Source organism: Bos grunniens, chromosome 17, assembly GCF_055505025.1.
Source record: "Bos grunniens cultivar Pamir isolate PY7600 chromosome 17, Bosgru_T2T1.0, whole genome shotgun sequence".
NCBI lineage: Eukaryota > Metazoa > Chordata > Mammalia > Artiodactyla > Bovidae > Bos > Bos grunniens.
Genome location: NC_141181.1, coordinates 64,576,183 through 64,602,385, shown reverse-complemented (window position 1 = coordinate 64,602,385; position 26,203 = coordinate 64,576,183). Strand labels below are relative to the sequence as shown.

At 53.2% G+C, this 26,203-nt stretch overlaps 1 protein-coding gene and 1 long non-coding RNA gene across 5 annotated transcripts in view; one reads left to right on the top strand and one right to left on the bottom strand.

Annotated features, from left to right (window-relative positions):
• Positions 1-4,801: 4,801 nt before the first annotated feature.
• Positions 4,802-10,132, top strand: LOC147355647 (uncharacterized). The gene is made up of 2 exons (XR_015144702.1): positions 4,802-4,913; positions 9,258-10,132. It is a non-coding gene; the product is annotated as an uncharacterized LOC147355647 (long non-coding RNA).
• Positions 9,925-26,203, bottom strand: part of SSH1 (slingshot protein phosphatase 1) — a 56,403-nt gene continuing 40,124 nt past the window's right edge. For all 4 annotated transcript variants that reach the window (XM_086348457.1, XM_086348454.1, XM_086348455.1 and 1 more), the window contains 5 exons: positions 23,955-24,001; positions 22,011-22,157; positions 20,286-20,486; positions 17,475-18,018; positions 9,925-15,964 (listed from right to left, as the gene is read on the bottom strand). In XM_086348457.1, coding sequence (XP_086204583.1) covers positions 14,762-15,964; positions 17,475-18,018; positions 20,286-20,486; positions 22,011-22,157; positions 23,955-24,001 — 2,142 coding nt within the window. In that variant the 3' untranslated portion in view covers positions 9,925-14,761. The remainder of the gene's footprint in view (positions 15,965-17,474; positions 18,019-20,285; positions 20,487-22,010; positions 22,158-23,954; positions 24,002-26,203) is intronic.

Below are 26,203 nucleotides of genomic sequence, written 5' to 3'. Positions count from 1 at the left end.
CTGAATATTCATTGGAAGGACTGATGCTGAAGCTCCAATAGTTTGGTCACATAATGCAAAGAACTGACTCATTGGAAAAGACCCTGATGCTGTGAAAGATTGAAGGCAGGAGGAGGAGGGGATGACAGAGGACAAGATGGTTAGATGGCATCACCGATTCAATGGACACGAGTTTGAGCAAGCTCCAGGAGACGGTGAAAGACAGGGAAGCCTGGTGTGCTGCAGTCCATGTGGTTGCAAAGAGTCGGACAGGACTGAGTGACTGAACAACATCCATCCACTCACGACCCTCTTTTGGTGGGGGGCGAGGGCATGCCAAGTGGCATGTGGGATCTAGTTCCTCCACCAGGGATCAAACCCATGGTCCCTCCAGTAGAAGTGCAGAGACTTAAGCATTAAACCAGCAGGGAAGTCCCATGATCTCATTTCCGTATCAGTAAAATGGGTAACAGCACCTCTCAGGAGGGTTACTGTGAGAATTCAATAACGGAAAGGAGGTTCGAATGGATCAGGCACTATTATAATCCTACAGGTAGAGCCTTCACAAAATGAAGTCACCTCTTTGAGTTTTAAGGTGGAAGGCCTAGCTCCAAGCCATGGTAGCAGAGAAAAGGAAACTGAGGGTCAGAGAGGACCTGAAGTCACGGACAAATGGGCAGCGGTACTGAGAACGCAGGTGCCCAGATACCCTCGAGGATTAACTGCCCAAGCAGCCTGTAGGTCCAATGGAGGGAAGGGACACTCCCCACAGTGCTCACCTTTTCGAGTGGAGGGTTCTGCCTTCTACCTTTCGGACCTCGAAACTAGTGGGTCCTCGCGTGGGGAGACCGAGATGGCTCCCGCTGTACCCTGGTGGGCTCCCTGGAGACGGTGTACCTGGATGCCAGGAGTTCGGGAGGCGCACTGAGAGTGCTCTCTTCTCCAGATTGTACACTACTGACCCGGTGGGTCCGGGGCGGGGTAGTCCCAGGGAGGCGGCCGAGTGAGCGTCTGCTTGGGCCTGGGCGGTGCTGCTCTGGCCGCACCCCATGGGCGGGGCTGCAGGAGGTAAAGCCCCCCCCGCCCGCCCCGCCCCACCCTGAGACTGCAGAAGACAGCTGGAGGCTCATTTGCCACCCCTGAGAGAGAAGGCAATGGCAACCCACTCCAGTGTTCTTGCCTTGAGAATCCCAGGGACTGGGGACCCTGGTGGGCTGCCGTCTATGGGGTCGCACAGAGTCGGTCACGACTGAAGCGACTTAGCAGCAGCAGCAGAGAGGCTTCTTGACTCAGGGGTGGTCGATAAGGATGACAGGTTCCCCCTTCCCATACTTTGGGAGCTACTAACAATACCTCTACCCTAGATGCTGCTGATATGGTGTCCACCACCCCCACCTCTCATCCCAGGGTTGGGGAGGCAACCGGCCCAACCCACATAACTCAGGGTTCCTCCACTGTCCACTGTCTCCTTCTTTATTCAACAAACAGATATGGGGCTGCGATCAAGACCCTTCTTCCCACCACTGTGTGACTGGAGCAAGTACTTAACTTCACCTCGCTGAGCCTCAGTCTCCTCATTTGTAAAATCATAGCTTTTTCAGGATTTATTGAGAAAACGAGTAAGGCCCTCAACGAGGGAGGCTATTCCTGTTGACACTGTGCTCCATTCCACCTCTCCCCATCAACTCAGCCCAGGAGACCCCCTGTCTGTCCACTCAGAGGCCCAGCCCTGTTGTTTGTTTGGGGTTGTGCAGGGAGAATGGCTAAAGCCACAGCTGAAACCAGCAAGATATAGTCTCTGTGACCTTGGACAAGACACTGGCCCTCTCTGGGTCTCAGCTTCTCCATCTATGGAAGACAAGAGCTGTACTATAAAAAATGAGAGACAGCTGTGCCAGTGCACCTGTGACGTGCCAGCCGTGTGCTCCACGCTTCACCTGCATCCCAGCAACCCTAGGGGGCTTGCCAGTAGCAGCAGCAGCCGCATTGTACAGGAAGAGGGGCTCAGAGAGGTGGGGTGATGTGTCCACAGGCACACAGCCAGGAGTAGGGGTGCTGGGCTTGAAGCCCCCCACTTTCCTGTCTGAGGAGCTTGGGCCCCTGGGAAAGCAGGGCGAACTCTGGAGGGGCTTCGTCTTGCCCTCCTTCCCAGTGCCCACTGGGAGGTGCACCCTGGAGGAGCAGCCACCACCCTGCCTCCACCAGGCTCAGCACAAAGCAGGGGCAGAGCTGGTGCTCCGACTCCAGCTCATCGGAAATGAGATGGAAAAACACAGGAGAGTTGGCCTGGGAGGGGAGGGTGCTCAGGAGCCAGTGCTGGCTCTCTGGGGCTGCATCTCAAACAGCTGAAACAAGATTCCATTCCTTTGAGCGTGTGAGGACCTACTGTGTGCCTGGCACTGAGCGGGGCCAGAGGGTGGGTGGAAGAGTTAGGAGCCGTCCCCGCCCCCAGAGAGCTCACGCTCCATCACACGAGCCCCCCAAAGCATCACTTGCATAGGATGCTCACCGTGTCCCTTCACTCTCACCACCCTGAAGCTATGGGTGCTGGCATCACCCCCAAGGAATGTGTCTGGAAAATGAAGCCCAGAGAAGGAAAGTGATTTGTCCAAGGTCACACAGCTAGTCTGTGTTGGAGCTTGACATTGGGCCTGAATTGTCTCTCTATAGGGCTGTTTACTGAGCATCTACCATTAATACGTGTAGTCATGGTAGGCCATCTCCAACTCTCCCCCTAGAAGGAAACAAGCTCAGAGAGGTTAGGTAACTGGTCAAGGTCACACAGCCAGGAGGTGGCAGAGGAATGAATCAAACTCAGGCCTGATTCTCCCAAACTTCTCCTGGCCCAAGTGGGGAAAAGAGAACAGCTCCACCATTCACTCATTTAATTGTTTATTCATTCAACAAATGTTTATTGAGCACCTCCTCTGTCAGGTACAGGGACAGGGTGGACCACAAAAACTTGAGCCAGCCTCTGTCCTCAGGGGGTTCATGGTCTTTTTTAATATTTATTTTATTTTGGCTGCACCAGGTCTTGGCTGTGGCATGCAGGATCTTTAGTGGTGGCATGTGGGATCAGTTCCCGGAGAGCGTGCTCAGTCACTCAGTTGTGTCCAACTCTGCAACCCCATGGACAGGTTCCTCTGTCCATGGGATTATCCTGGCAAGAATACTGGAGTGGGTGGCCATTTCCTCCTCCAGTTCTATGACCAAGGATCGAACCGGGCCCCCTGCATTGGGAGCATGGAGTCTTAGCCACTGGACAGCCGGGGAAGTTCCAGGATCCTGGTCTTGAGCGTGCCCATGGGGTACTGGGACAGAACAGCCATTTCTTCTAGAATTGGGGCGGGAGGAGGGGCTGCTGGGGATGGCTTCCTGGAGTTGACTCTGGAATTGTCTACCTTCTGGCTGGGCCACCTGGCCCCAAAGTCATTTACCTTCTGAGTCTCATCTGAAAAACGGTGATAACAAAGTCCACCTTGTCCAGTATGGCTCAAGAAATGTCACTGTTATTACTAGTATTATAGTCTCAACCAAGCCCGCACGGCAGGGCACAGCAAGTGGGCAGAGGAAAGGGGTGTGAGCCACCAGTGTCTAGGCCTTGGGGAGAGGCAGAGAGTGCCAGCATCCTGAGAACGTGGCCACAAACCTGTGAAACGAATCCCCAAAGGCCTCAGACCTGGGGTGGCTGCAGAGAGTCTAGGGCCGGGTCTGTGGCCTTGGCTGGACCCCTGGGGCCTCCAGCAGGAATGCGGTCAGGGCTGGGGCCTGTGATCAGAGGGGTGGAAGGGAGCCTGCAAGGCGTTCAGGAAGCAGCAAAGGGTGGGGGTGTGACAGGGTGGAGGAATCTGGGCTTGGGGCACTAAGGCTGGCATAACTTGGGTTCAGATCCCACTGGGCACCTCTAGGCCTCAGTTTCCTCCTCTAGAAAATGTGTTCCTGACACCTGCATGGCAAGATGGAATCAGATCATGCCAACAAATTGTTTTATTTAACAGACACGTGTATGGTGTGTGCTGTGGGTCAGGTGCCGCTCCATGGACCTTCTGCCCGGGTATTTTTAAGTATACCTGTTTTATTTCTTTGGCTGTGCCAGGTCTTAGTTGTGGCATGCAGGATCTGCGTTGCTACCTGCAGGATCTTCTTGTTTCGGCAGGAAGACTCTTAGTTGCGGTATGTGGGATCTAGTTCCCTGAGCAGGGATCGAACCCTGGGCCCCCTGCATTGGGAGTGCAAAGTCTTAGCCACTGGACCACCAGGGAAAAGTCCCTGCCGGTGTATTTTTAATGAGAGGTACGTGCTCCTACACCACGAGGGCAGTGGCTACATCATGTGATGGTGCTACAACGACCGGGTTTTACTTTCAAATCAGGAAAAGCAGTAACAGCCAGGAAAGTGAATTCCATTTCGGGAGCAGACCGGGACCTGGGAGGCTGGCTGTGGGCTGGACCAGGATGAGAATTCAGGACAGCCCGGTCCCTGCCAGGGCTGCTCTCCAGGAAGAGAACTGGAAACCCTTCTCTAAGGGAAATCGGCCTGTCCTGGAAAGCCAACTTGCGTGCGTGCGTGCGTGCGTGCGTCTGCACATGGGTGTGAGTCTGTGCGTGCGTGTGTGTCGGTGTGTGCGTCTGCACATGGGTGTGAGTCTGTGCGTGCGTGTGTGTCGGTGTGTGCGTTTGCACATGGATGTGAGTCTGTGCGTGCGTGTGTGTCGGGGTGGGGGTGGCGGGGGGATGTCCCGGCCCTCACCCTCCGCGGCCTCGCTGCCAGCCGCCAGCCCCACCGTCTGTTGTGGCAGATGTTTGGCTGTGCCATGGCAACGCCGGAACAGGATGTACCTCTGGATTGCAGCAGGGACAAGCCCAAGCTCACAGGCCGCCCACACCGTTCCCCTCCCCAAAGGCCTGCTGCGGAGAAGAACCGCTTGGGTCCAGGTTGGGGACAAATGGTGCTTGTGTCGGGAGGGAGGCAGAGATGGTATCCTCCGTGGGGTCAGCGGTGGGGAGGGGAGGGGAGGAGGAGGAAGACATATGTGTGCACAGCCCAGCCGAGGCCCTCCTCTGGGAGCTCGCAGCGGCTTCCCTCTGCCCAACAGAGGATGCTAAGGAAACAGTGTGGGAAGAGGAGCTGCCGTCAACAGGGCTGGTCTGCGGGCGGCTGATCGCTGCCTTTCCCACGATTACAGTGGCTCCTCACGGAGGGAGGGCTTTGTGCCAGGACATGTGCTCAGTACTTCGTCTAGCAAATATCTACCTTCACAGGTCTCTGCTGTGTGCCGATGACACAGCGCACATCTTTGTGGCAGCCCTATGAGGTCATCTCTGTTCTTCAAATGAGGAAAAGGGGGCACGGAGAGGTGAAAGCCAGCGCTCTGGGTCACAGAGTGGGTGAATTAGGGGGCAAGACCTCGGGCTGTCTTGCTCCCAAGCCCTTGATTAAGTGTGGTGACGCTGCCAGGACTGGCCACATCCTCTGCGGGGCCCAGTGGGAAATGAAAAGGCCTGGCCCTCGTTAAAGAATTAAAGACGGCGAGAGCATCAGACCAGACCAGTCGCGGGGCCCTTGTAAGTGCAGGGTTCTATGCAGCTGCCCAGGAAGCCAGGCCCCAAGGGCTCGGAGGGTGGGCACAAGTGGCTTGGAGAAGCATACAGACCAGGATAGTGAGCCCCAGCCTGGCCCCTCTGAGCTGCAGTGATCTGAGTGTGATCTCTGCTCCAGGCAGCCCATGGTTCCCCATCAGAGGGAAGAAAGGACCACCCACCCTGCCCAAATGCTGTGCTGAATTCCCTAGAACCAGAAGCCTGGGAGATTGGAGGCCAAATCTTAGCTCAGTGCTAAAGTTCCTCTGTCCTTGGGGATTCTCCAGGCAAGAATACTGGAGTAGGTTGCTATGCCCTCCTCCAGGGGATCTTCCCAACCCAGAGATCAAACCCAGGTCTCCCACACTGTAGGCAGATTCTTTACTGTCTGAGCCACCAAGGAAGCCCATGAATACTGGAGAGGGTAGCCTATTCCTTCTCCAGGGAATCTTCCAGACCCAGGAATTGAACCAGGGTCTCCTGCATTGCAGGTGGATTCTTGACCAGGCTGAGCTACCAGGGAAGCCCATTGTTTTATGAAATCTTTACATTTTCCTTTTAAAGTATGAAAGTAACAACAATCCTATTGGAGAGATTCTGGGATTGATAAAGGGAGGGGAAAACGCCTACCTGGACTCCTAACCGCCTAGCCCCACTGCCATTGGTAGGTTGTGTATTTTCTTCCTGACTTTCACAGGCGGGCTTTCTCTCAGGACCCCCGGGGTGAAACAGAGGCTCCTCTCTGCCTCAGGCAGGAGCACATGAATGGGGGAGAATGACTGAATGGATGGATGTTTCAAAGGAGTCTGGTCTGGATGACCTTTCAGATTCTTCTGGACTCTAACTAAACTCCGGATTCGTTGAGGGGAAGAGGGGGGTGGGCAGGGTGGGGTGGGGGGGCGGGGCCCAGTCCGATGAGCCAAGCCCAGTGTGCTGGGGCCCCGAGGTGGTCGATTCTGGGCCCAGTCCTGCAAGGATGTAGTTTAGGCAGTTGTGAGTGCCCCCAAGCTTTCCCAGCTGTGGGGTGTGTGTGTGTGTTGGTTTAGGCAGTCGTGGGTGCCCCCAAGCTTTCCCAGCCATGGTGAATGACACTTGGCACTCATTTTCACAGCATATTTCATTCATTTACGCTCATTTGATACCGACTGAGTGCTTGTTATGCACTGGGCTTCCCCAGTGGCTCAGCGGTAAAGAATCCGCCAACAATACAGGAGATGCAGGTTCCGTCCCTGGGTTGGGAAGATCCCCTGGAGGAGGGCATGGCAACCCGCTCCAGTATTCTTGCCTGGAGAATCCCCATGGACAGAGGAGCCTGGCAGTTGCAAAGAGTCTGCCCATGGGGTTGCAAAGAGTCGGACACAACTGAAGCACATACTATGTACAAAGCCCACGAGGGGCTGGCTCTTTTGGAGAGAAGATGCGGAGGTAGAAAGTGTAAGAATTTGGAGTCAGGTACCCTGAGCTTCTGTCCCTTCCTGGCTGTGTGGCCTTAATCCGGGTGACCTAACCTCTCTGGAGCTTCCACCTCTTCATTTGCAAAACAGTCACCTCTACCGTGAGGATCGTCTCAGTAACAGACATGAAACATCTGCACCCAGATGCTGGGTGCACTTGACTTCCTTCTCCCCTCCCGCCAGTGCCAGCAGTAGCAGCCACTGACTTAGCAAGTGGTGTGCCAGCAGAGAAGAGGTTTGCATACATTCTCAGCTAATTCTCAAATTATTGGCCCCACGAGGTCGGTAGCACTGTCCTTCACCTGTTGTGAGATCCAATTTCAAAACCAGAGGGAGCTCTGTGCCTCCAGCTGCCTGTGGGAGAATCTGTCTCTTAGCATCCAATTCCCAAGCATCCTTTCCTGTGCTAGGGCTTCTGCTGACACTTCACTTGCAGAAACAGTTAACAACAGCAAAGAGGAATTTGGGGCTGACACCGGACCCTTTGCCAGAATACTTCAGGGTGTGTAAGCAGCTTCCCTTTAAAGGTCAAATACAGAGAATTCGATCTGGGGGCGAGAAACACACCTTGTACCACCAGCCAAGGTAGCCTTTGAAGTGGGTCATATTTCCCCGGGGCTGGAGGCTTCATTTCTGACTTGATGTTTTCCTGCTGGTACCTACAGGGAGATTAGATGCTGCTTCAAGTTTGCTGCTTTCTACTTCTGCGGTGGGGGAACAGCTCTGGGAGGGTTTTGGGTGAAGGAACAGTAGTACCTCCTGGCTTCACCCCCTTTTAGAGGTCACTGTGGCCAAATGACTTACACCCTGCAGGCCTGATTCTTGCACTAAAAACTGAGAGTAACATCAAAGGGCCTTTAGAGGGTTCCACGGGGTTCATTGAAGTGCTGGGTGCGTGGAAGTCTCAGGAATATAGTTCTGCTTCCTCGTGTGAGGGCATAGGGGTGGGTGGATGGCCTGTCCTGGGCAGGGCTGACTTGATGCACTGCTGCCAGACACCTTTGGACAGGGTTTCCCTTTGATGCAGTGAATCCTTCTGAAATTCTGGGAACTCCTCCACGCTCTGCCTCCTGGAGCTTCTTGAGGTCTAGCCAGGAAGGGCTTCCACGAGCATGTGGCTGCTCCCCTGCCTGCCCACAGCCCCTGGAGGCGAGATCTGGGGCCCCACGCAACCTCAGGCTTGCTACTCTGAGGACAAGATCAGGTTGTCAGTCACAGGAAGGTTCTCCGGGGACCTGAGTGAACAGAGTATCTGGTGATCTGAGAACACCCACATTCTGGAAGGGCCATGTGGAAGGGTGGGTGTTGTCTGCAGAAAACATGTGTGGAATGTAATTATAACTGGTGGAGGGAAAACCTACTCAACTGCACCGCATTCCTATTGCAATAGTTTTCTAGACGTGGCCATCACAATTCCCAGGGAATCCACGGGAATCGCAAGGAGTGCTGGACCCCCTGCTCCGGCTCAGATTCACCTTGGGAGCCTGAATAGAATGTGTTAGGGGTCTCCACCTTGCCTAGGAGTGTCCTGAATCATGACCCTCGTGGTTCAGTTCCAAAAACCTCATATAGAGAGGGGCTGCATTACAGCTTGATGGGACCAGTCAGCAGTCACCCCACTCACCTTCTGCTTTAATTTTCTACTGAATAAGCATTTCCTAACCATGATTTGGACTTCCTAGGTGGCTCAGTGGTAAAGAATCTGCCTGCCAATGCAGGAGAGGTGAGTACAATCCCTGGGTCAGGATGATCCCCTGGAGGAGACAATGGCAACACACTCCAGTATTCTTGCCTGGAGAATCCCATGGACAAGTCATGCAGGCTACAGTCCATGGGGTCAGAGTCAGACAACTGAGTGACTGAGCACAGCAACCACAATCTGGCTTCAAGTGCAGATGTTCCTAGAACGACTCAATGTGCTAATCGGCAAATGAGAGTAATCTGGTCGGGTTGATGCTTATAGTACTTTTTTTTTAAATTTTTTAATTTTACAATATTCATTATCTATTTTTGCTGATGGCACGTAGGACTTTAGTTACCCAGGGATCCAACCAGTGTCCCCTGCATTGAAAGGTGGATTCTTAACCACTAGATTGCCAGGGAAGTTCCCATTGATGGTTATAATTCTGATTGTAAAGTGGAAAACTTGCATCCTGTTTATCCACCCATCTCCTGTGAGTACAGGGGAGGAGTGGAGTAAGTCTAGATGAACTAAATGGAGTGTGTACTGTTTTTGGACCCACAGGCTCTGGAATTTCGTAGTCCTGTCAAGGCACTAGTGGCAGAAGGATGACACTCATGTGACCTGCCTGTGGGACGGGCAGCTATGGCACCAAAGACAGCGAAGAGGAATTATGAGCGCCGTTTGCCCTGCCAGATGCACAGAACCCCAGGAAGGCAGGGTTTTCCTTTGGCAGCAGCCTGGCTTGGCTCAGACACCATGGGAGGAGAGCCCCCAGAGCTCTATCTGCAGTGAACTGTGGCCTGAGCTCGGCCTAAGCCTTTGCTGTGTCTGGTGACTGGGGTCCCCTGGGGTTCCTGTCTTGGCTGTTAGCCATGATGAGCCCCCTCCGCCCCATCCCCTCTTGTGTGTGAGCAGTTAAGGTGGTGAATTTCTCCAGCACACCCCTCAAGTTCAAGTCCCACCCAAGGTGGGGGCAGACAGGACAGGTTTTTTTGGGATACAAGTGACCACCTTGTATACCAAAAGTTGGCCCGCTCTTTCTTACTGGCAAAATCAGGAAGAAAAAAAAGACGATTCCTGCAGCAGCTGACCTTTCTCCTGGTTCTTTCTCTGGTCTCACTTGTCCAGCTGTTTAGCACGGGGCCAGAAGACAGCTGTGTCCCGACTTTCCTGGCCAGGGCTGGAGGGGCTGCTGCTTTGTTTTTTGTGCACAAGTTCAGAGGTCATCGAGCATTTATAAAGAAAGTTTATTTTCCTCACAAGAAGCACACAGACTATATACAGTACACACCAACAGAAGTAAAAAAAAAAAAAAAGTGCATTATGCATCTTCTACTGCAAATTCACAGTACAAAAGATACTGCCTTTTAAATAGATAATGTAAAAAAACCAAGAAGAAAAACAATATATAATAAAAAAAATCATTGATATCGTAACCCAACACACTGGCACCCACTGGCAGCTTCTGGAAACCAAAGGGCAGGCCATCTTGGGGGGAGGGGAGCTCCTGACTGGAGGGAGATCTGTACCTGCATTTTGTTGCAAAGAGCTCAGGACACCAAAAGAGAGGAAAACGGGGCGGGGGAGACAAGATGGTAAGAAAAACTACTGAACAGAACAGCTGTGTGATGGGGAGGGTAGAGGAGACGGGCAGGGCTGTGGTCCAGAGGGGGCCAGAGCTGGCTGGCCTACCAATCCTGGCTTTTCTTCGTTTACTACGGGCCCTCGGCTGAAACAGCGCCTGCCTCGCCCATAGGGACCGCCAGCCAGCGCTGTTTCTAGCGATGCCCCTGGCCTGGCTGTGGGCAGGCTGCCCAGCAGATCAGCCCAAGTATGGGGCAGGCAAATTCCAGCCCCAGCGCCAACCACCGCAGACAAGGCAAAGTACCCAATCACAGAAGGCGAAAGCGGAACGGCTGCCCATAAATACACAGTATTTGTAAACTATTATTAAGGCACTCGATTGTAAAACAATAATTACAGTGTTGAAGAGGAGGCAGGGAGAGGCCATCTCCTTGAACGGTGTGGCTGACAGAGGGACAGTGGAGGATGGGGGTCTGGCTTTAAAGGGTCCCGCTAGGAGAATGACACCAGCCGGGGCCAGGGGGGTCTACTACAGGATAAAAAAATGAGGCGGTCACGTCCAGATCCACCGCACGGTGTCGCTCCAGACCATTCAAGGTGACCCACTCCACAGCTTGGGTGACAGGCGTGTGTGTGGATGAGGGAAGGGGAACGCACGTGATGCTCTCGTTCAAATGACAGATGTATAGACTCAAATATATGTATCTGTGCAGAACGATCTCACACACACAGGTATGCATCTGCAGAAAGAAAGTGAAGTCACTCAGTCGTGTCCGACTCCTTGCGACCCCATGGACTGTAGCCTACCAGGCTCCTCCATCCATGGGATTTACCAGGCAAGAATACTGGAGTGGGTTGCCATTTCCTTCTCCAGAGCAGATGATAAAAAGACCAAGTAGCTGAATACGGGGATCCGTGAGGACCTTCGTCTGGCCAAGATGCTGGGGTAGGACAGGAGCAGGTGAACCTGCACCGTGCTGGCCGGACGTCCCAATCTCCCACCACCTGGCTCCCCTGTCGGAGGGACCCAGAGGGACTCGCTGCCCGCGCGCGTCCAGGGAAGCCCTGCTGGATGGCAAGCCAGAGCAGTGTTTCCAGGCGGCAGACAGTGCGCTGGTCTTCTAACACCTTGGGTGAGATTCTGCACATGACCTCGACTAGATGCCAGCACTTCCTCTCACTAAGGAGCAGGGGCCCCCCTGGGATGGGGCCTGAGTGCAGGGCTGACATACAGGGTTGTCCTGATGTTAATTCTATGGCTGTTCTGGCTCCATCCTAGGTATCCATCCTCTGGGCTTATCCAGGAGGGAAAATGCTTAGAAAGGGCTGGAATGCTTTCTTAGCTGGAAAGGGTGGGATGGATGGAGCACAAGGGGACTGGACAGAGTAGACTCTTGCCCAATGGAATGGGTGGCCCCACCCAGCAGAGAGCTGTTTGGCAGCCTGGAGGTTGGCACGGGTGCCTGCACTGAGACCAAGGAGGCAGGGGAGACTGGGGGCAAGAACCCTGTTCTCAAGACATTCATGCAGTGATGCACGCTGCCACGAGACAAAGATACGGAAATCGGCAAGGTCAAGTGCCAACTAGAGGGCAGCACTGTATCCCCTCTCTCTGTGACCAGTTCCCCGCTTTGACTCAACAAAACTCAATGAGAAGACCTCCGTGTGTCAATGCGAGAGAGAGATCTAGACATGAATCTCCTGCTGGCATGCCACGCGAATGAGAGGGAAAATGGTGGGGAGGTGGAGGAGGAAGAGGAAACACAGCTGAATTTATGGGGTACCAAGCTGATTCAGCATTCCATGAAGATAGCTGGTCACCAAAATCCATGACTTTTACAGCATAAACCTCTGCCGCCCACATTCAGAATTTCCCCCATCCGCTAAGTGTACAGACAAAGCATTGGTCAAGAAGCTTATGGTGCAAGGTTTCTTTTCGGAGACCACTAATGCATCTGTCTTTGTCGAGATGCCCCCAAGCCTGGTAGAACACTCTGGTCTTATTAGCTAACATTTAAAATAGTAATCCATATTGGTCTCTATGCCACTGATCTGGGAGAAAAACCTTCATTCTCTTCTCCAGGCTAGAATGTTACCCATCAAGAAGGCTTCGCTTTGTTCTGATGGTGGGGACCTGGGCCCTAGTTTCATTAACAGACAAACTTCTGACAATGAATGGATAACTCTGCCAAAAGCCAAAGACCCTCTCATCTTTGTAATCCTCTTCCCATCCTTTACCTGGATAAAAAAAATCTATGGCTTTCAAAATGAAGGTCTTCAAGAATATATCATACCCAGGCATGGTTAAAAGAAAAAAAAAAAAAAAATCCAACATAAGCCTGTCATCATCAAATCTACAGGATTCTTTTGATACAAAAATTGACCCACCACACGAAATGCAATTTGGCAAAACACTGAACCTGATACGTTTTTTATGAGACTATGCTCTTGTGTTGGCTGAGAGAGGCAGAGACCCATCTGGGTTTTCTGGAATAAGTGGATCATATTAGGTGATTTCAATTGATAGTGGTGGGGAAACAAATTCCTATTAGGTGAAATAACATATACTTAAAAAGATAAAAAAAAAAAAAAGGTCAGGGAGAAAAAATTTCTGGAGAGAGGGTTTTTTGCAAAAGCTCTACCCACGAGTTGAAACATGGACTGGCCTTGGGTTGCTCTGAGAGGCCCAGTTTGGACCAACATAAGATGGAGACTCAATTACCCACTTCTGGAATTCGGCTGGCCCTTGAAGGATGTCTAGTTTCACTGAAATAATCCGGTGGACCCATCTGAGGGCAAGCTGCAACTGTGGGAAAGCTTCAGCCAGTAGGGGTCCCCCGATGCCCAGGGGACAGACACTGGGGGTGGGCTGGCAAGGACTGGGTCGGGAGGAGGGCAGGGTTTGGCCTGAGGTGACAAAAGAGGCGGGGAGGCCTTCTAACTCCCCGGAGTTTCTTCCCCAAGGGCCTGGGCAAGCCCTGGGTTTTCAAGTAAAACCAGGGCTCAGGAAAGGTTTTCTATAAAGGGCCTGATTATAAAGTATCTTCAGTTTTGCAGGCTACATGGTCTCTGTTGCCTGTTTGGTAATGTTTGGCTAACCCTTTGAAAATATGAAAAAAAAAAAAACAACAACCCATCTTAGCTCATGGGGCAACACACCCCAGCCATGGTTGGCTGACCCCTGCATGAAATCTAACCAACCTCTTTTCTCTCTCCAAAATGTTTTAACACCCTGTCTTGCCTGCTGACATCAGAGGAGTCCCTCTACTCAAGATCCTGAGGGGCTACCCCTGGAGCCGGGCGGGACCTCAAGCCTTCCCGGCCTGCTGGGAAGAGCCATGGAGAAGCAGGAAGCAGCGTTCTCACCGCAGGAAGGGGCGACTTGTAAACATCTGAGCAGCTTCCCACCAGTCCCGCTTCTCGGAGAAGCTGCTGCCGAGCTGTTCGTCGAGTGACTGAGCATCTCTCACTGCTGAGCTCTCCCTTTCCTCCCCAGACTTGAGTACGTGTGACCTAATGAACCTGAGTGTCGAAGCTCCAGTGGGGTGACCCATGTCTCCGAACCCCTTCCCCAGCCCTGCCAGATGCTCGAGCGCCTTCAAAATCCTCGTAGGACCTTGTGGCCTTCTGCAGCAGGTGAGACTCAACGATAACTTTGTGGGTCCTTCTCCCCAGATGGGGGGACAACGAGGACCACACACATGCACTCTGCCCCTGCCTCCGCCAGGGCTGGCCAGACCCGCATCACTCAGCTGTGACAACACACCAGCACCGGGAAGTCAAAGCTCAGAGGACCTCCACACGCCCCGGAGTCGGTCTGACGACGGTGTCTGTGCCTTCCTGTCGCTTTAAGTAGCGGTGTTTGGTGCGGGCAACTTTAAAAGTCTTGATGCTTTTGGGGGAGGGGGGCGTGGGTCCTGACAGCAACAACAGAAAAGTTCTCTTTAGGAAAAAAAAAACCTTTTCTGACACAGCATTTTCCCCTGGAACAAGCCTTGGTCATTACTGGATTTTTAAAAATAAAAAACGTGCACAGCAGGATTAGAGGTAGGAATTCTAGTGCCATCCACGGGTTTCCCCACGAGGGCCCGCATGAGCGAAGATGAGCCCCTGCGGTGCCGACGCGACACCACGGCCATTCGTTTGCAGGTTGTGCATGGAGCGGTTTTTGATGCGTGCACATCTCCGTATAAATGCTCTTCTTAAAACACGAGTCTTCTTGGAAACACTCACTTTGGGGTCAGAGTCTACTGGCCGACAGCTGCTGGTTCTCACAGGCCACGAACACCCAGGCTCCCCTCTCTCTTCTTGTGCTGTATTTCGGCAATTTTGTTGCTTCTTCTCCCCTCTGCAAAGAGGCGGGGAGGAAAAATGAGGATAACGCCAATTGCTTAAGGGACATCCAGACGCAGGGGCGGACCAGAAACCCACAGGGAGGCTAAGGGAGGGATCGCACAAGTCCAAACGCAGCCAGAGGTGGGTCAGCTTTTGCCCAGCCACGGAGGGCTCTTCAAGTTTTCTGGGGCAGATTTCCCTGATGGTTTCGAGGTGGCGGCCGGACTCCTGGCGGCCGGTGGGGGCTCGTGCAAGAGGGAAGACTCGCTCAACCTGGCGTCCTGGGAGTCGGCCGCGCTGGACACGTCGGCCTCGCTGGACAGGTCCTCGGTCGAGAGGTTGAGGCTGCCGAGCTTGGCCAGGGAGTGGGAGCGCTTGAGCGGGGACGAGACGGTGAGGCCCGCCAGCCGGAGCCGGGTCTCGATCTCCTGCGTGCGCTGCTTCACCAGCCCCGGCTTCCCGCGGACGCTGTGGATGCTGTCGCTGCTCGAGCTCCGAGTCAGGTTGGAGCTCATGGAGGACGAGGTGGGGGTGTAGCAGATGGTCTTCAGGAAGTCTCTGGAGAAGTGACTGGCGTGGTCCGGGCGGCATAGGAAGGGCGGGGGGCTCTTCAGCGGGGCTCCCTCCAGCAGAGAGGGGCCGGGCTCGGGCTTCTCAGGGCCCGGGGCTTGGCCTGGAAGAGGCAAGTCCTGGTTCTCCTCGGGGATGGCGGCCGGGCCGTCCCGGCACAGGGCCCCTGGCTCGGCGGGCGTGCCCTTCAGCCTCTCCAGCTCTTTGGTGTGCTTGCGGACCAGGCCCGCCTTCTGCAGCTGGATGATGGACTCCTGGTGCTGCATCAAGTAGCTGTTGCTCGTGGGTTTCTCGGCCTCTTTACTGAACAGGAGCCGCAGGTCCTTGGCCGGCTTCGGATCTTTCTTGGGTGACAAGTCTTCCTTCGCTGCTTCCGAGCCGGGAGGGTTCTTATCACAGTGAGAATTCTTCACGAGGAGGGACTTTGGCAGGGCTTTGTGAGTCTCTCTGGAAGGTTCCGGAAGGCTGGCTGGGGGCTCCGGGGCAGCTCCGGCCCCTGGGCCGCCGGTGTCTGGCCTCCTTGAGCCTGTTGGTGGTAGGAAGAGGGCAGTATCGGTTGGGCCAGAGGCCAGTTTTTCCAAAGCTCGGGACCTGCCGGCCACAGGGGAAGACGTGAGTTGGGGCAGGAAGGTGGGCTGGGTGCAGATGGCGGCAGCACCGGGGTTCTTGCATCGCTCCCCGAAGGCCTCGGGGGTCCCGCCGGCTGCAGGGTACATGCAGTCAGCGCAGGATTTGTAGGAAGGCTTCACTTTGTTAAGGATCCCGAAGATCGCGTCATGCTGAAAGGGGCAAGAACATGGTGAGGATGCAGTACAAGCTGAAGACAGAAAAACACAAGGAGGGTGGTGGGCAGTGCTCTCCCTTCAGCTGGTGTTGGGACAGAGAGCTCTCAGAACCGGAACCTGCTCGACTGTGACCGATGCAGGTTCAGAGACGAGTTAGAGACACTCAACTTCCTGGAAGCTATGAACCCATGATCCTGGACAAATCCCTGGCTACACAGCCAGGAGTGGTACCTCCAAGGGCCTCCCTTCTCACCTTCTCAACCCCTGCCTCTGCCACCTGCACCAAATGACCCTTTCCAGTGCCCCGATTTCGCCTGGAAACCAGGGTGACTTTGCCCTCAGAGGATCGTTGCTGTTGCTGTCACCCAGTCATGTCTTAACTCTTTTGTGACCCTACCAAGCTCCTCTGTCCATGAGATTTCCCTGTCCATGAGGCAGGCATACTGGAGTGGGTTGCCATTTCCTTCTCCAGAGGATCTTCCCGAACCAGCAAAGAAGTGTCTCCTGCACTGGCAGGTGGATTCTTTACCACTGAGCCACCAGGGAAGCCCTCAGAGCATCGTGCGAATTAGTGAAATAACATTTCTGGCACAGTAACTGGGTTTACATTTCAGAAAGGGCCTGGAGTCTGCAGCCTGGTGACGACCCCGCACGTCTTGCACAACAGAGCGTGGCTCCGAGAAACCATCACCCGACTGTGTTCTTCGCAGAGAGGTGGCGAAGAGCAAAGACGGCTTGGGAATGACGCTAATACAGACCCGAACGCGGGTGCCTACGGCCTCGACGAGGGAACCAGCCGGAGGTGGGTTTCATACACCAACGGGGTCTGTAAGGCTATGTAAGATGGTGCTGCGGGATTGCTATCCATTTTCCCAAGGTGGCAGGGGACTGCGGTCCTGATATACACGCAAGCACTTGTGATGGGAACGACAGACTGGGGATTTGATTTGTTTCCACCTGATGTCAAGAGCCAACTCACTGGAAACAACCCTGAGGCTGGCAAAGATTGAAGGCAGGAGGAGAAGGGGGCGACAGGGGATGAGATAGGGCTGGATGGCATCATCGACTCGATGGACACGAGTCTGAATAACCTCCAGGAGATGGTGATGGACAGGGAAGCCTGGCATGCTGCAGTCCATGGGGTCGCAAAGAGTCGGACACCACTGAGCAACTGAACAACAATCTGGGGTATGGGAAAGTGTACGGGGGTGAGATGAAACAGCCACACACTGGTAAAGATCAAAGCCGGGTAACAATTTATATGTCTTACATTTTACGTAAGAAAAAAAGATTTAGAAGCCTTGCCTGACACAGCAACGGGGCAGCGGGGTCAAGGGAGTGGTGTGCAGACATTCCTTGGGGCCTCTGGTCCTCCCATGTCTACCCTCCACAAGGGCCTGCAGAACCTCTCGGAAATCCACCCAGGGGCTGCATGAGGGGGGCTGCCCCCAGGCGGAATGGAAGTAGCAGGCACGCCCCCCCCCACCCCCGACCCCACGCCTACCTCGAGGTCGTCCGGGCAGCTCCTCTTGCTGTTGTTGTTATTTAGGTTTTCCCGGTTGAGCAGGTTATCGAGCTGGGCTGCCGGCTGCCTCCACCTCCTGGCTCCCAGGGCCTCCTCCCTTTCCATCTCCTCTGCCTGCGACTCAGGCTCTGGTTTCTTCGTCACTTCCCTCTCGCAGAGTTCCGGACCTTCTGGGGGGTGTCTGGCTGGCTGGGACACCTCTGCCAGCTGAGCAGCTTCCTCCAGCAGAGCGTCCCTCTCCAGATCCTCCAGGTGGACGGGGCCGCCCGTCTCGTTGCCTGGGGCCCGCAGCAGGGGGTCTGAGAGTCGCCGGAAACAGCAGGGCAGAGCAGCGCCCCCCAGGGCCCCGCTGCCCGGGAACTCAGGCAACGGGGCGGTGGCGTCCAAGCAGGGCGGTGGGGCTTCCGGGGTGCTGTCCAGGGTCTCTGGCTGGAAGTCCCCGGGCCCCACGGGGTCGTCCACAGGCTGCTGGAGGCAGCTGTCATCGGTCTGCTGGCGCCACAGCTTGTTGTGCCGCTGTTTGCTGGGGGAAGGAGGGAGGAGGAAGGTGAGCCGAGGCCAGTGCCCAGAGGGTCTTTGGAAGGGGCTGGTGGGGCAGGGGGGGGCAGCCCAAGGCTTGGGTGTATGCCAGGGGCTCACCTGGGTGAAGCCTCTCTGGGATCATTTATTCCCATGACATTCAAGGGTGATGGCAAAGGCCCTGGGACCCAAGCCATAGTGGCTCCCACAGGAGCGATCTGTGGATGGCCACGTAAACAGCTTTGTCACGTGATGAGGATGTTGCAGACACGGGGGTCCGGACCTGAAATCCCATCACGGCCCCAGTGCCCCAGCTCCCTGTGTTGAACCTGGTCACACCCCTGATGCTCAGTCTCTGTTCCCCCATCAGTCAAATAAGAAACTGTATCTTTTCCTACTGCCTATGTAGGGAAATAATGCAGATGAAAGCAGAGAGTTGGTAAGAAATTACACACATTCATGTGACCACGTGAACACGTGATGCACCTGAATAAAACTGGGAAGACGCCAGAAAATCGGAAATATTTGTGTAGGTCAGAGAGATTACAGGTCAGTTTTTTTAAAAGTCTTATAGCACTATAGTATTATTTTTATATAACAATTTTTAAACATAAAGGGTTAAAAAAAAATAAGAGGCTCATAATGAAATAAGGTCAACGAGTCACCTCCGTGAGTCTTAAGAGACTCACCGCCGTCACGGGGCTGAGGGTTAAGAGATATAAACGTAAGAGGCTGTGCAAACTATGGGCTTGCTCTTGTTTTCGGCTGTCTGCTCTGCGTGCGTGGGCCAGGCCAGGCCCGGCAGGCCCTCAGATGGGGCTGCGATCCAAGGTCAAAACGCTGTGCTGCTGTGAACCTGGCCTGGAGAGCCCTGGCTGGGCTTCAGACCGATGATGGCAGCAAGTGACTGAAGGGCTAAAGGAGCTGATGTGTCCATCCGCTCCCCCTCTGCCCTGCCTGCACATCTGTCCAGCTGCTCTCCGGCTGACAGTGAAGGAGTCCAGAGACGTCCAGAGCTATTCTCCAGACCCCTGGTTGCTTCCTCAGATGTGGCCAAGAAGCTGGTGGACTTAGCCTGCGGCCTCCCCATGGCACCGAGCAGAAACAGCTGTCAGGGAGGCCTTGGGCAGACAGCAGAAAGGAACAGGGAAAGTGAGTGGATCCACCTGGGTCACTGGGGACCCCCCGCCGTGGGGGCAGGATCACCCTGCATGGGATCCCCAGAGGCCGACAGGCCTGGGGAATGCCCCGCCTCCCTGGGCCACCCTCTGGCTGTGTGACATGGGATAGGCGGGATCCTCTGTCCTTTGCAGACCTTTCTCGTGGCGGGGTAGGTAGGTAGGTGGGTGGTGGTGGTGGTTGGAGAATTGAAAAGCAGCTGCATCACCACTGACCACGAGATGGCCTACTAAAGCATCTGGATGGTGCTCGTGGGAACTTTACAACCCTGTGAGGGTAGTGAAAATCGCTCAGTTGTGTCTGATTCTTTACAATCCCATGGGCTGTAGCCTGCCAGGCTCCTCTGTCCATATGGCTTCTCCATGCAAGAATACTGGAGTGGGTGGCCGTTCCCTTCTTCAGAAGATCTTTTGAATCCAGGTCTCTCGCATTGCAGGTGGACTCTTTACCATCTGAGCCACCAGGGAAGCCCAAGAATACTGGAGTGGGTAGTCTATCCCTTCTCCAGGGGCTCTTCCTGACCTAGGAATTGAACCAGGGTCTCCTGCATTGCAGGCGGATTCTTTACAAGCTGAGCCACCAGGGAAGAGGAGGAGGAGGGGCAGGGGGAATGGGATCAATTCTTAACTCAGGAGAGGAGACTGTGACCAGGGCAGATGGATAAGACAGGCCTGAGCTGCCAGCTTGGTGGTGGCAGGCCTGGGTCTGCCCCTGTGGTCCCTGGAGCTGCCCTGCGTTGAAACCTGGCACGGGGCTGGGCACAGAGCAGATGCTTAGGAAACGGGGCAGCCCCGGGCCGAGCCGCACGTGGGAGTCCCGCCTTGGATCAGAAGCCGTGCCCTGCTCCCTCCAGCCGCAGAACAGCTTTCTGTGCGTGCCAACACAATCAACACAGATCCCTCCTGGAAACTGCTAATCAAACCCCAAACAATAGCTGTTTTGCTCAGACGGGCTCCCCTCCACCCCTCCAACCCCGAGGCAGGATTTCTGGCTGTGGAAGCCAACCCTGGACCGGACAGAAGCACAGCTGGGCAGCAGAGCTCACGGAGCTCGGCTTTGCTGGTCGGTTCTTCCCAGCTCATGGTCACCCACCTGGCGTCCAGGATGCCTTCATACTCAGACAGCTGCCTCATAAAGCCCGCGTTGGGGCGCGTGATGCTGCGTTTCTGCTTCACGTAGTTGTAGGCTTTCTCCAGAGTCCAGCCGAACTCCTTCATCGCGTAGGCTATGACCGTGGAAGCCGAGCGGCTGACACCCATCTTGCAGTGGACTAGGCACTTGGAGTGGTTCCTCCTGCGGTGGCGGGGGCAGGGGGAGAGGGCACGAGCTGGTGCAACTGCATTCTCTCAGGCTCCATGAGACAGGTATTTTTAAAACAAAAAACCCCGAGGTTATCTCATTGCCCAAACCCTCCACGGTCCTGAGGGTTAGGTAGCAGGTGTCCACAGACCCTCAGAAGGAAATAACTTGGCTGCCATCGATTAGCACATAATGGAAAGTCGAGACAGAGCTCTCTGGCTGGGCCCAAGTTTGGCAGGGAGAGAGCTCCTGAATTAGGCCATCTCCAGCAAAGAAGCAGGAGTCTTCCCAGGTTGGCTAGGACAGGACAGGAGACCAGAGCCCCTTGGGCAGGAAGCAACCAGGCAGCAGCGAAAGGGGTTATCTGCAGAGCAGATGGAGACAAGCAGTGGGTTACTGCAGAAAAATGGGGTCAGCAGACAGAAAGCTCCAGGGCCCCGGGACAGAGAGCGCCTTTGCAGACAGGAAAGTCAAGGAGCCACCAGAGAAAGAAGCCAAAGGAAACAGATGGGCCGATAGGCTTTTTCTAAGGAGACGGTGTGGGTCCAGGCAGGGCAGATTTAACAGACACGGCAAGGCCAGGAACACTATTGCTCTAGCTGCCGCTGCTCCATAAAGGTGAGGGGGAACAGGCTGAGGGGGGCGGGAGTGGGCACAGGCTGGGGAGGCCACACCTGTGAGGGTTTATTTGTACAGGAGGTAGGCGCCAGCCTGCCTGTTTACATTAGAAGCAGCCCACCTGTCAGGTAGGGACAGGCTCACTTCCTTTACCCCAGGCTTGAAATTCGTCCTCAGATTTCAGTTTGTTTTTTTTGGACTGCTGAAGTCTATGCCCCAGGAACCCAGGGGAACTAAGATTTGGTCCCACATCACAGAGCTTTGAGCTGGAGGGGTGCAAAGCAGAAGGGGTGGGGGTGTCTCTTGATAGCGTCTCAAAAGAGTTGTTTCCTGCTGGTCCTACTTCAGGGAGACAGATGTTCCTTGGGAGGGTAAGGTGAGGACAAGACAGGCTGACGCTGGAGACAGGCTTGACGGCACTAGGGGATGGGTGACCCCATCCTACATGAACGGGAATCCAGCAAACTCAGGTGGAGGCGGCCACGGCTCCAGGAACTTGCTCGAGTAGATGTCTGGGCAGATTCCTCCGGAGTAGGAGGAGGAATGCCCGCGTGCCCCCCTCCCGTCCTCCAGCTCAGCAACCCCCCACAGGCAGAGCGCCTGAGAGTGTGCGCTTGATACAGAAGCCGTGCCTGGAGCCAGAGCTGATGATGAAATGGGGGTCCAATGGTGCGGCAGGTGGGAGAGGAGGTGCTCATCTGGGGCCCCGGAGAAGATGAACGACTTGGCCCTACCGGTGCCTGGGGTCCTGTGCTCTACAACCGGAGGATCGTGACGCGCCGCTGGCTCCTCGAGCCAGGAGGTGGCTGTGTCTGGGGTCCCCATGAATGTCTGCCCAACCCGTGGCTGCCAGTCAGCTTCTTTCCCACCCTGGTTTCTCTGGCTTCTCCGCCCACTTACTTTGCTTTGTTTATAAAATGGTACGCCTCGTTCCAGTGGGCGAGGAGGTCTGTGGTCTCTTCATCATAGACTCGGATGTTATGGTACGCAAATAAGCCAGGGAAAAAATTATCTATTTCTCTAGTGACGTTTAAAATATAGTCAACACTGCAATGAGAAAAAAAAAGATAAAGAACGTATTTGGAGAATCAGAACGAGGATTGACAAAAAAGAGTAATAAAAAATTGCGCATGTAAAATTAGATAGTCAACGGGAATTTGCTGTCTGGCTCAGGAAACTCAAACAGGGGCTCTGTATCAACCAAGGGGGGTGGGATGGGGAGGGAGATGGGAGGGAGGTTCAAAAGGGAGGGGATATATGTATACCTATCGCTGATTCATGTTGACGTTTCACAGAAAACAACAGAATTCTATAAAGTAATTATCCTTCAAAAGAAATAATTAAAAAAAAGATAACACAAAAGGAAAAAATCCTGTGCAGAGAGAACATTAAATACACATTTATAAAAGATCTGTGTTTTCATGGCAGAGTTTCATAGTGGGGTTTTTTTGTTTGTTTGTTTGTTTTGAAAGTGAAAGTCTGTCGTTAAGTCATCTCCGATTCACTGCAACTCCCTGAACTGCCTGCCAGGCTCCTATGTCTGTGGGATTCTCCAGGCAAAAATACTGGAGTGGGTTGCCATTCTGGTATCTTTTAAATGCCCTCTGTATGATAAGAATATATTATATTTATGATAAAAAACAAATTTCTGCATTAAAAAACTTATAAAAAGAAAGTTTCATTCAAAGCATTGTCAAGCAGTGTTAATTCTAGAAATTCATCATATATATTACTTAAACAGATTTTTTAAGTCTCTTAAAGCTTCAAAATTCATAACTATTATGAGTATACAGAGGCTTAAAAAAAAACCCCAGTGTCTCCACTTTTAAGTAGTTAAGCTGAATATATCCATCCATTATTTATGCCCTTGGGAACTGCCTTAAATCCTTTTTCAAACAAGACAGGCTATAAATAAATAAATAGTCTGGAGGGTTTGCTAACCCAGTTAACCCAGGCTCTATAGTTCTCTACTTAATACTCACATTCCTGGAAGACCAAAATAATTTCAGGAGTTTGAAAACACCTCAAATAGATCTCATAAGAGAATACTTATAAATGCTTTAGAAAAAAAAAGAGAAAAACCTTTAAAATCATTTTATTCCCAGCAAGATAAAGCATAGACAGGATCACCCTCCACTTCAAGATCCCTTTCTGTTGAAAGAACACATCTTAACCAGTAGCTCTGAAGATATATTTTAAGATTTGTTTAGTCTTAACTTTTAAATGCAGTAATTCAAGAATGCCATCATGTCAGACACACAGGATGGTGATTTTGTGGCTGTGTTGTTTTTTAAAAAGATGTCCAGACATTTGTTCTTAATGGTCTAGATTTATACATTTTTTTATTCCTGCTGCTGAGTGTTTCTCAGACTGAGGCATATGTTTCTGGCCAACACTGAGTACCTAACTGCGGGTGTCAGGCTCAAAAGCACCACCTCAGATAGAACCGGGAGTGGTCCGGGGACCACTGCTGACTGGCTCACAGGTACCGCGATGCTCAGCATCCCTGCCGGGCGGTGGGGCAGTGGAGGCGGCTTGTGGCCCTCCCAGCATCCAGCACGCCCTGTACAGTTCGCGGGTGGCTCAGAACCGTCCTCCCTGACACCCACATTTCCAAACCCCAGTAACACCTAAAGCCCCTGAATCATTCAAGGAGGTGGCATTCTGAAGCACATCTGGTTTAGCTGTGCCAATCCAGCAAGCCAGCAGCCGCCGTGGAGACAGGTGCAGGCAGTCCCAGGCGGGCGGGTGGGCAGCAGCAGGGCTCGGCCTTGACGGGATGGCTGAGCTGAGGGTTTCTAAGCTGCCTGGAAGGACGAGGGAAGACAAGGGGAGCAGACTCACCCTGAGCCCTGCAGTTCCTCCAGGTTGGATGCATTCCATTCAGAGCCCTGGGGGACAGATCACACAGACCCCCATGAGTGTTGCACGTCAGCTCAGGGCTGCCTGCGGGATGCGCGGTGCATGCCAGCCCTGATGGTGGTGCAGAATCTCGACAGCCCCTGGCCTCAGAGGAAGCCCACTGAAGGAGGCCAGTATCAAGGCAGGTTCCCTGAGAATTCGAGGCATCGTCGGGGAGAAGGGCAGGTCGAGGAAACCCTGCCCCCTCCCCTTCACCACTCCTTTTCCTAGGTCTCCGGCAGGGTCCTGGGCACTAGAAGCAGTGACCTCTGACCTCCCAGGCAGGAGAGGGCACTTCTACACGCCACTCACTGCAGGCAGCAATGGGTTTACCTTTTCTGGAAAGTATTTGGCAGTGTTAAAAAAGTTCCCCCTCTCTGACCTAGAAATTCCACTTATAAAAGGCTACCCCGAGGAAACACCCAGAATTCACATAGGAATATGCGTGCAGGGATATTTATGGTTATTTATAACAACACATCAGTGGAAACCACCCCCGGGTTCAACAGGAAGAAATCAGTAACACAAATGATGATGGGTCCGTGTGAAATAAATCCTACTTTTGCAGGGTATTTAATGACACAAGGAAAGGCCACATAGTGAAAAAGGGTTTTCTAAAGCAGGAATCAAAACTACAGAATCAACTAGTATGGTTCCTTTCCTTTTCTTTCTCTTTCTTTTTTAAGAAGTTATAAATGCATTAAAAAAAAAAAAAAAAACACCCAGAAGACAGAAAAACAAACATTCCAGAGTATTAACAGTGACTGCCTCCAGATTAGTGAAATTGAGAATGCTTTTTCTTCCTTAGACTTGTACTTCCTGGTAGGGATGCAGTCACGCAGTCGTGTCCGACTCTGCGACCCCCTGGACTGTACCTGACGGGCTCCTCTGTGCGTGGGATTTCCCACCAAGGATTCTGGAGTGGACTGCCGCTCCAGGGGCTCTTCCCAAGCCAGGGGTCAAACCCACAGCCCCTGCACTGCAGGTAGCCTCTTTACTGCTGAGCCATCAGGGAAGCCCTTCATATTTACTAACCCTCTATATCATGTTTTTGTTTTTCTTTCCAGCTACTCTGTGCAGCACACAGGATCTTAGCTCCATAACCTGGGACTGAACCCAAGGTCCCTGCATTGGGAGCTCAGACTTCCCTGGACCGTCAGGGAAGTCACACACGTTGGTAACTTCATATTTTAAAAATGGTTTTTTACAAAAACAAACCCTCCATTTCCAAGGAAGCAAAGAAAAAAAAAAAAAACCCCAAAGATAAAAACACCACTTTGCTCTTAGGAAATGCGATGGACAGAGAGTCACAAGAGCAGCAGCACCCTCGTGGTCTCCCTATAAACTTCCCTTCCCGAGAGGGCGGACCCCTCTGGAGGCCACGGCCCCAATGGAGCTGCCAGTGTGCGGGCAACTAGCTAGATTTTTCATACTGGAGGGAGAGGCTCAAATATAAAAATTCCTTTGGTATCTCTCATGGAAAAAGTGACATAAAGCACCGAGCCACACCGAAAAAAATAACGAGAGCTCCGCTAGGGCTGTGAGTATCCCCTTGCCGTGATCACCACCTAGTGGAGAGGCCAGCTGAGGTACATCTGGCTGTGTGTCCACCAGGGAAGATAATCCACTCCGCAGGGAAAAGAGTAGAGACAGGGCTGCTTTCAACATTCGGGCTTCAAATCCACACACTTATAACCAGTTTACATACATACTACATTAAATATTTACAGATCAGTGCTATAGATCAATATATAAAAACACGTTAAACATATATATACTCTGTTAAGTATATATCACAACATACACATTTGGGGAACTACTGGTTACTTCCTACAGGCAGAAAACAGTCGGTCAGGCCTTCAGCAGCCAATATGCTCTCTCAACTTTCCCAAGGAAGTAACTTCTGCTCTGACCAGGGGTATCACTTACGAGTGCCTGCAGACACTACACTTGTGCTTTAAACACACACTAACTGAAGCTTCGTAAAGGTCTGCTGAGCTACGTGGGTGCCTGCTCAGTCACTCAGGGTGACTCTGTGACTCTTTGTGACCCCATGGACTGTAGCCTGCCAGGCTCCTCTGTTCTTGGGATTTTCCAGGCAAGAATACCAGAGTGGGTTGCCATTTCCTCCTCCAGGGGATCTTCCCAACCCAGGGATCAAACCCTGAGCCACCTGGGGAGGCTCTTCTGCC